At 34.6% G+C, this 10702-nt stretch overlaps 1 protein-coding gene across 2 annotated transcripts; it reads left to right on the top strand.

Annotated features, from left to right (window-relative positions):
• The first annotated feature begins 2756 nt into the window (after positions 1–2756).
• LOC110865689 lies at positions 2757–4859 on the top strand. Of its 2 annotated transcripts, XM_035974709.1 has the most exons (4): positions 3051–3542; positions 3878–3914; positions 4163–4494; positions 4571–4859. In XM_035974709.1, the coding sequence occupies exons 1-4, from the start codon at positions 3524–3526 to the stop codon at positions 4651–4653; spliced, it is 471 nt and encodes a 156-aa protein (XP_035830602.1). In that variant the 5' UTR covers positions 3051–3523; the 3' UTR covers positions 4654–4859. The 2 variants fall into 2 exon arrangements, with proteins under 2 accessions (XP_021970706.1, XP_035830602.1); XM_022115014.2 differs by lacking the exons at positions 3051–3542; positions 3878–3914 and adding an exon at positions 2757–3028.
• Positions 4860–10702: the final 5843 nt, after the last annotated feature.

Here is a 10702-nt window from a genome sequence, read left to right as displayed (position 1 = left end):
ACTTAGTTATTTTCGTTAAGTTAACAACTTACCGTTGAATCGTTCGGTTAACGATTTGGTAGAGCTCGGTGACACGTAGTTTGGTTACCGCGTTTATTTAGAAACTTATAAGATATTCTGTGTTAGGGATATTGTAGAATGCACGCTAGCGAGTCACGTCTTGAAAACGACATCACGAAGTCGTATGTAGCTAGCTTTGCACAAGGATATCCAGGTGAGTTCATAACCCCACATTTTTACTTTTTACAGTCTTACATTTTTATAAATGTTGTTGGGGTGGAAAGACATGCACGTTTTGTAAAAGCATTCAAGGTTTTCGATGAACATACATTACACATTTCTAAACCATGCTTTGAACAAGTTTTAACTAATACAAATGGGTTGTGAATTACCATAAACACAAATGGTTTACAAAAGGTTTACATTAATTATACCGGTTTTTCAGACAAGCTTATTTTTCGAAATGTGCATACACATGTATTCTAGTTTTCTAAACTATGGGAAAATACAAGTACAAACGGTATGTTGAACTAAGGAATGATACAATAGATCATGTTACGAATAGGGTGAGACTTAAGCACCATAAATCAACTATATACCTAGACCGCGAAACAAATGATTAGATCTAATGGGTTTCAGGCAGCCACACTTTACCAAGAGTGATTTTGTGTCTCTAGTCGTGAATCGACAAATTAAAATGCCTATGGTTTGGATGCTTCCTATGTCGTCACATATGTTAATGGCCTTGCAAACCATTAACGATCTCTGATTTCCTTGAATTTACAACTTACAAAATTACGTGTTACAGTCTACAAACTTACACTTACATGCCATATTTTATACGAATATAACGCATAGAGTTTACCAATACAAGATTTTACGAACATAATGCGTTACAAATACGAAGTTTCATGAACATAATGCGTTACGAATACGAAGTTTCACGAAGATTTTTCGCATGTTTCTTTCTCAGGTTGCATTTCGAAGTTAAGGCACGGTTGGAATAGGAGAACCATGAAGAGTCGAGTACTTAGTGGGCATTAATTTTCTAGAAGTCTTAGCTTATTTGCTTCCGCTGTGCAATGAAGATACCGGTACAGTCACGCTATGTTCTGATATTTCGGGGTGTGACAAATGAGGAAACAACAAACCATATTTTGCTGTCATGTGTTTATTCGAAAGCTGTATGGCGGGCTACAATGTTTTAAAAACCGGTTTTTAAGTCATATCAGGTTGGGCTCTAAAATGGTTCAACCGTTGGAACCGGGTTTTATCGGACAGTTGAACCGCGTTACTAGTTAACCCTATAAATTCAATAAAATACCAATTCATCTAAATAACAATCCAATCTCAACTAGGATTTATTTAACTGATCATAGTTTTATTTAAAGTAACTATTTTTATTATAAACTATTAAGCATTTTAAGAATACTTTTCTTAGTTATAAACAATATTGCATTTTAACCGGTATAATCGGCCAGTTCATACCCATATTTGGCTCAAACTACATTCTAGCCCAAATATAGAGACATTCTTAATCTGGTGGAAAACCAAAAAGGGTCAAAAGAATTGGAAGAAACTCGTTGGTACAGTACTTATGGCAATTATTGAAAGTTTGAAATGAAAAAGATTTTCAATTGTGTTAACATGTCGGATAAGAAGACAGGGGAAATTATAAAGGCGAACACGTACCTATGGATTAAAGGGCGAACAAAATTAAAAAAATTCATAGGGGAGATGGGATGACTTCAATGTGCGAGATGTAATCACGCAGTACTGTTTTGGTTTTATTTTGTAGCTTTTGTTGTTTTTTCTTTTGTTTTATTGGGTTTTACAACTTTGCTGATCCTATTCTATAATCATAGAATCTTTCACCGATCAAAAAAATATATCTTTGTTCTCATTTGTCCGTATCCGCCCTGTTAAATCAAAACTTTAGATGGATCCAAATTAATTGCATTTTTTTTATATTTCAATGTTGACGTGGTCTACCAAATCGTATAATGATGTACCCTTGGACTAGAAGGTCCACCGTCCCACCCATTACAATTTCACAAAGACGTGGTATACTATGCACTTGAAGAATAAAGCCCTACTAAATAAAGGGATACAACTTAATTTATTTAGAGGTTAGTTAAATTGTTGTGAAGAGAAGAAATGTGTAATTTCTTTTAATTAAATTTAACTTTTTTTAAATGGCCATTTTAGGCGTTCCCCTCCCTCGACGACTATATATACCAAGTCTCATATTTACAATTATTTATAATGTATTAATTAATTAATTAATATATTTAGTTGTGTTATGAATTGTTTTAGAAGATATCAATATAAATATATTTAGTTGTGTTATGAATTGTTTTAGAAGATATCAATATATCAGCCTTTTTTATTTATTTTCCAAAGCGTATAAAATTGGATGAATGACGCGTTGCCAGGTAGGATATGACCGTGCAATCTAATCTTTATCCAAACCAATATCTTTTATTATATTAGGTTTTTTTTTAAAGGTGTGAATTATTTGCGAATGTCGTGAGTTTTAACATACGTTCTCTTAATCAGGTCTGCGCTAGAGAGTCATCGCACAATAGATCTCCAATTTAAACCCTCAATGAGAAACTCCTATCACTCGGACTCGAACTTGAAACCTGGAGCAGAAAACTCATCCGAATCCATTATAGATGAAACTTAAATACCCATGACTAGCACTAGAACAGGAACAACAGTAGTGATGATTTTTTATTATATAAGTAAGTGATCATTTCAGAGCACAACAACACAGTATCACTACTCACTCCCTTCAATTTCTTTTAAAGAAACAAAAAGGTAGGTTTGTAATGGCGACACAGGTTGTTAATGGCGGACGAGAGATCGGGAACCAGAAGGACGACGCATCATCTTCACCGTTCTTATCTCTGAATCACGTCTCCTATGTCTGCAGATCTGTTCCTACATCTGTCAAATTCTACACCGATGTTCTCGGTTTTGTTCTCATCAGACGTCCTTCTTCTTTCGATTTCGAAGGAGCTTGGTCAGCATCCATCTCCTTCCAATTTCTTACACATTTTTGTTCATTCAACTGTTGTTCTAGTTTCTTTAAACTGTCTTAATTCGAACGAATGCTCCTTTATGTCATTTCTTGCTTTTTGACCTATTCGTCTTCATTGATTCAGTTAAACATCAGATTTGATATGATTTGCTGTTTTTTTGAGCTGAAATTATGATTCGTGTTTAGCAATTCCTGCTTTTTGTTGTGATTCGGTGGGGACTGGATTGGTGAACACATTTTAGTGTATATCAGTGAATTCATATTTGAAACTTGACATCTAATAATATTTTAGTAGAAATCTTTAAAACTTTGATTTTTAATGTGATATGCTGTTTTTTTTTTTTACCTAAAATCACGATTCGTGTTCATGTTTTTTTGTTGTGGTTCGGTGGGGCATGGACTTGGTAAACACATTTTTGGTACATTTTATTACGGAAAAATTACCAAATTGTCAGTTGACCAACTAAACTTACCTAAATGTCATCCTCCTACGTTCATGGGCGGACTCATCCGGTATGGGAAGCGTCTGGCAGTAAAGTTGAAGAGTCTACGAATGAGGTGGTTACATGTGTCCATCAAAGCCAAAAAGGCAGCTCATGTGTCAGTGGACTCTTCTGAATGTGGACTCGTCCACTGACGCATCACCTTTGTTGGACACACCTAACCACCTCATTCATGGACTCTTCAACTTTACTGCCAAAAATGCAGCTCATGTGTCAGTGGACTCTTCTGAATGTGGACTCGTCCACTGACGCATCACCTTTGTTGGACACACCTAACCACCTCATTCATGGACTCTTCAACTTTACTGCCAGACGTTTTCCATACCGGATGAGTCCACCCATGGACGCAGGAGGCTAACATTTTGGTAAGTTTAGTTGGTCAAGTGACATTTTGGTAATTTTCCCTTTTATTATTGCAATGTGAATTCAAAGTCTAAACTTGAAATTTTGATGCGATTTGCTGTTTTTTGACCTATAAATCACAATTCCTGAAATTTGCTATGATTCGCTGGGGACTGTAGTGAACACACTTTTTAGTGGATCAATTACAATGTGCATTCGTATGTATACAAATTTCATTATTGAAACCTCAAATATTGATGATTTGAAACAGGCTGTTCAACCATGGGATTGGAATTCATTTGTTAGAAATGGAGACAACTCCAGCAAAAACAGGAGTAATCAATCCAAAAGACAACCACATTTCCTTTCAATGCACGGATATGGATCTCATAATCCTTAAACTGGAGAAAATGGGGATCAAGTATGTTACCGCGCTCGTCAAAGAAGGCGGTGTGGAGGTAAACCAGCTCTTCTTTCACGATCCCGATGGTTACATGATCGAGATCTGCAACTGTCATGTTCTTCCCGTTCTTCCCATCACCTCATGCCCCACCAAGAAGCACAAACCCCTTCCACAAATTAACCACCCTAAATCTTCCCACGGTACGTACCACAAACACTTGTTTAATATAGAAAGCGTGATTAAATTCTAATATACATCATGTTTATTAATATGCAGATGAGACTAGTTACTCTTGTGGGGAAGATGAGGTCTGGATGATGGACAATTTGTTAATAGACATGATGGGTATATCCTTCTAAGAGCAAATTCCATGTGACTTGAATTTATGCTTCTTGAATCTGCCTTGGATTCTTTGTAATATTTTACTAGACTAGATGTATCTTTCATATGGAGAGTGTGTAATTATCTTCAAGATTTGTGAAAATTGCATTATGTATGATTTAATATTCAATATTTAAGCTTTTATGGTGATATGAATGAATATATATTTTGTCATCTTTTCATATATAGGACCCTACAAATGTTATGATCTTTATTGTCATTTTGTATTTAATTTGCTTCTACTTTTGTTCAATGTGAAATGAGCCTACCATGTGTATATAAATTAATGCATGAGATTTAAATGTTAATATATTTATTATTATATTTTGATATTCTTTGTTTGTTTGTCGCTAAATCTATTTGGCGCTTTAATCATCTATCTATCTATCTTCTATCTATATTTTCTATAAAATAAGAAATACCAATTATATAAGAAAAACTGATGTGACAGTCAGAGAGTCTGTCAAACAATGATTTTCTTATATTATTACTGTATCATATAGCCTAATATATAAAATCATTTTAAATTCTGTCTAAACGCCTGCCTCCCAAAACCTCTGCTCATACCCCTCCTTAGTTTAAAAGTAGCAGCGGTTGAAGGTTCATATAATGCTATACCTCAGCAGATGTTTAGTTGCCGGTAATTTCAAATTCAAAATGCCTGGGAATATGTAATGCAATTAATGCATGTCACTCACTCACTTCTGTCAGTCATCTGCCTATATTAAGGTTTTTCCCTCATTTCACTCTTCATATTTCCACTCTCCTGTTCTCTGCTTTTGTATTTTGAATTCATTCCGATTTCCGAATTAGAAGTCAGCGTCAGTTGAAATTAACAATTTTAGTTCAGTTAATGATTTGAATCCTAGGAAAGATTTGTGGCATATGAGAGCGAGGATGTTTCGAAAATGGAATAAAGATTATAGAATGGATTTCAACTTCATTGATGAAAAGGTAATGTCTCTTTGTGTTTAAAAAATAGGTGTATGCGTGTGAATTCTTGATTCTATGCTTTGTAGGTTTGTAATATAAATGTTCCTAGGAAAGATTTGTGGCACATGAGAGCGAGGATGTTCCGAAAATGGAATCAAGGTTATAAAATGGATCTCAACTTCATTGATGAAAAGGTAATGTCTGTTTGTATTTAAAATAGATGTTCCTGAGTTTTCTATGGTAGTTTATTGAGTATGTATATTTTTTTATTTTTTCTTTTTGTCACAAATTGTAGGTTTGTATGCTAAATGTTCTTCAGGTAGATCTTGCTGGATTTGTTATTTGGTGTTAAAGTCTTGAGTTCGTTGGCCGAACTTCAAAATGTAATGAAGGTTATAAAATGGATCTCAACTTTATTGATGAAGAGTTAATGTCTGTTTGTGTTTAAAAATAGATTTATATGTGTGTATTCTTGATTCTATGCTTCGTAGGTTTGTCATATAAATGTTTCGGAGTTTTGTACCGTAGTTTATTGAGTATGTATATTCTTTGATTTTTTTCCTTTTATCACAAATTGTATGTTTGTATGCTAAAAAAACAACAGAAGTTTAAATGTTCTTCAGGTAGATCTTGCTGGATTTGTTATTTGGTGTGGAAGTCTTGAGTTCGTTGGCCGAACTTCAAAAGAAACTAACTGTATGAAAGGCGAGATTCAATCCTTGGAGTAAGTGGTGGCTTACATGTTCAGTCATTAATTCAAATTATTGTTTATGTTTACTGTGGAATGATCTTAGAAATGAGATAAGGGTTGTTGGTATTTAAAGGGGAATCAGAGTAATGCTAAAAAATGACAGCTCTTGAGTATGTGATGGCTGTTATACAGCATGTAAAGTGTAAGCAAATGGAAAGGTATTTTTTGTTACTTTCGGCAAATCGTAACTATACTCTTTATTTCTGGTAATATAATAACAGGCTGAATGAATATTCATTAGTTGTTTTGTGATCTGTTGCAAGGAAGTTGGTGATGTTACCGAAGACTTTTCAGCAGCCTTCGGTTGAAAGGGATTCTGGATTAAGTCTGAATGGAAAGTAAATACCACTTATTTTGAAGACTAAAATTGTGGTGTTTAGTTATGTGTGTTTTAACCTGTTGTGTTTGAAAGTTTGGTATGATATGGCTACAACTTGAATCATCTAAACTGATGGATTTTGTATGTAATTGCTACAATTTGAATATTATTGTTAATGTTCATTTTTTTGTACAAGTAGTAAGGTTATATATTATTTTTAGTGACTGAGTACTACTTTAATGAATTGATTAGTAGGAAAACTGTTAGAATCTGTTGAGCAGTATTTGCTTCAACAGACCTTATCATCTGTTGATCATGGTCTGTTAAAGCTCTGCTAATAAACATTCTCTGTTGAACTGCATCATCTGTTAGTCCATAGCAGAGGTTCTCTTTGGCAGACTTTATCTTCTGTTGATCATGATCCGTGTGTAAATAGATGTTGAAATCCTCTGTTGAACTGCATCATCTGTTAAGGCATAGCAGATGTTAGCAATCTATACTGTGGAATGATCAGCAGAGGTTGTGTTTGGCAGACCTTTGGTTCAACAGTTTTTTTGTTTATCAGTAGAGGACCTTTGGTTCAACAGACTTTGCTTCAATAGAGGTTGTCTTCAAGAGAGCTTTGGGTTTGGCAGACTTTAGCAAAATAGATGTTGAGCGTGCTTTTAGTTTCAGATGTTTAAAGACTGTATCTTCTGTTAAGTAACAGCAGATGTTAGCTTCATGATGCTTTTGTATTCATATTCAGTAGCAGAGGTTCTCTTTTGGTAGACCTTTGCTACAACAGTCTTTGTGTTTATCAGCAGAGGTTGTTTGGAACAACAGACTTTGCTTCAACAGATTTTCTGTTCAACAGAGCTTTTGGTTTAGCAGACTTTATCTAAATAGATGTTGAGTGCATCCCTTTTGTAGATGTTAAAAGTATGTTATTTGTAATTAGAGGTTAATTCAAATGAAGTTATGATAATGATCACCCATAAATTTGTGGAAGCCTTACAAATGTTGATGACTGGCCATAAATTTACAGAGTATAATTTAAGTTGTAATGCATCATGAAGAGCCAATTAAAATATATGGAGAATGTACAACAAAAATTTAAGTTAATATAAATAACAAGATAAGTATACATGATTATAATTTAAATATTCGTAAATCGTAAGTTTGAAAAATATAGAAGTTTGATACATCACCATCCCATAATTTCATCTCAAATGAGATAATACCAACAACCACAACTATCTGTAGACTTTCTTTAAGATCAGCTTGGCTTTTTCTGTAGAGTAGACAAATTTGCATTTCATATTTCTGTAGATACCATTGGGCTTCATGAACTTCTTGGTCCATTGACAAGCCGCGTATCTAAATCCATTGCCATGCTTCTCCCGTCGAAAGTCAACTACAGTGTCAACTCTATTCAGATTTTCAACTGTCATCTTCAATGATCTATGAATCCTTGATAAAGATGCTACTTTCACATTCAGACGCTTAAAAATAAATATAAAATACCAATAATTAATAAGAAATAAATAATGTATTTAAGAAAAGTAACAATGTTTTTAATTGTAACAAACATTTAACATCCAAAGAATGAGGCATAATATATTAACAGAAGAAACTTACAAAATGTTTGCTGCAGTACTATACGAATTGTAAGGGGTATACATTAGGATCAGCTTCATAATCTGAGATAGCGGCATCAAAATCTACGTCGTCACCATCATTGGATGATTTATCCGATATAACATAATCACTATCAGAATCTGCGTCATTGGATTCTTCAACATCCGACTGGTGATCCAAATCCTCGGAAATTGGAGCAACTTCTAATTTGGGTGAGGAAGTATCGTCTTTCGGACTGTCGTTGACTTTGGGTGCAACAATCTCACATCCATTCAAATCAAAGACAGTAAGCAGAAAGATGTAATCCGCTACGTATCTTAAAACAAGTACAATTCCTGTTTGCAGACCCATATAGTGTACAACATTTTCCCATCCATCAGTTATAAAGTAACAATTCCGAAGAGGATCACGTTGAAGTACTACATCAAAAGAGTCCAACTGATTCACATAAATCTTAAATGTCTCTTTAAGTTTACCAACTCCAATATTGATGTTAACTAAGTCATTGGGTATTGGCTGAACAAAAAGATTTAAAATTATGAAATCAACAAAGGTGTAGGACATGGGTCACGATAATAATAAAAATTATATAAATAAATATAAAAAAATAGTAAAGATATCCTTTTTACATATTTGGGAAATTATAGTACATGTACCATGTACAAATCCTTACGAATATAACGTATAATACAACATATGTATTTAAATTGATTCAAACTATGGTCTTCAACAAGAGCTTTAACCGTGTCTTCTTGTATAGTCTGTTGTGTTTTCAAACCATTATGTATGCTTCAACGAGGTCTTGAACCACGTATTCTTGTACATTAATTTCCTATAAAAAGAACAAACAAATGTTGACGGTTGTGGCTGAGGCACGTGTTCAACACGCTTCCCTTAAATAGATTTCGCGCCTCTACTAAAGACGACGCGTCTGTCTCCCAGGGTACAACAGCCGAAGCAGTTTGTCTTGCCAGAGAAGGCCACGCGCCCGAGGTTACACCGGGTAAAATCATAGTGTTAGAACTTTTGGAAACTAAGAATAGAAATGTAGTTGAATCGTGTAGAGAAACTTATCTCTATATGTTCCCAACATATGGGTCATCAAGTACTTCTTCTCCAAGGACTCTTCATGCATACATCTCTCTTTCTTGTATCTAGCCCCATCAAAAGAGGCACATAGCCTACTAAGTGTGCAAGAGTCATGGGTGGTGAAAAGTCCAACATAATTAGAGACTTAATTTTGCCATAAAATCTCTAATCAATTGTCATAAAAGACATCAATACACCACATGAAAAGTACTTAATTTTGCCATAAAATCTCTAATCAATTGTCATAAAAGAAATCAATACACCACATGAAAAGTTTATTATACTAATAGAAAATTAAACAAGTGACATAAATAACTCTACTCAAGAGTTTGTCACTATATGTAGAATTTAATATTAATAATCTCACTAAATTTCCATTCATCACATTTAAAAAATTTCCAACAATCCCCCACATAAATGGAGATTGATCAAAACACATAAAATTTCCAATGCAACCTCGACAGTTGCGTATTGCCGAATAAGTAGGTGTTCCCTTTGAACTTTCCGTTGTGAAGCATACTTAGCCTCCTAGAGGTTTGTAGACGCGATGTCCTTGAACAAGCCCCCATTTTCGTAGACGACAATACACTTCACACAATACTTTCCTTAGCCGGGTCATCCCCTCATAGTCGTGTCCAATAATGGTCGTGGAACACTTCCCTGGTTCTGCGAGAGCTCTAGGAATTGTGCCCCCAATTCCATTCGAAGCGACCCCACTTCTCTCTAACATAGGTGATTCTCCTTAAATCATTAAAAGCATCGTGGTTACCATGATTATGCAAAATCATTTACCACATAATATGCTTAGCCTCACAATTTGTCACTGAATTTCATAGGAATGAACTAGGACGTATTTAAACACCCTTTTATCGTTTAGGGGGTATATATGACCATATATACTAGCTTATGCATATCAGCTATGCCCCCACAGTGACCACCCTTAGGCATGTGAATTCGTTGTCCTATTGAACTTAGATCTTGGGATCTCCAGTCAACTAAGGTAGGTTTTCTTCACACATCCTTTTTCCATGGGCTTTAGTCTCATTCCACTACTTGATCTCTAATAAACCCTTAGGTTGTTGGATCCATAACATTATCTTTGACAAGTCACTAAAGATAACTTTGCAGTTGAGATTAATTGTCATGATGTGTTCGTAACTCGAAAGTTAACATTTCCTATTGTCAACTTCTAAGACTATAACCTCAGTGGCCACCTGAATCTGGTTATAACATTTGTCTTAGAATAATATATTTATCATTTAAGGCAAACACATCTCGATTATGCACTACGACATTTGTGTCCTCCACTTAATCG

Source organism: Helianthus annuus, chromosome 6 (genome assembly GCF_002127325.2).
Source record: "Helianthus annuus cultivar XRQ/B chromosome 6, HanXRQr2.0-SUNRISE, whole genome shotgun sequence".
NCBI lineage: Eukaryota > Viridiplantae > Streptophyta > Magnoliopsida > Asterales > Asteraceae > Helianthus > Helianthus annuus.
Note: the sequence above shows the minus strand (reverse complement) of the source record. Positions and strands in the feature narration are given on the sequence as shown.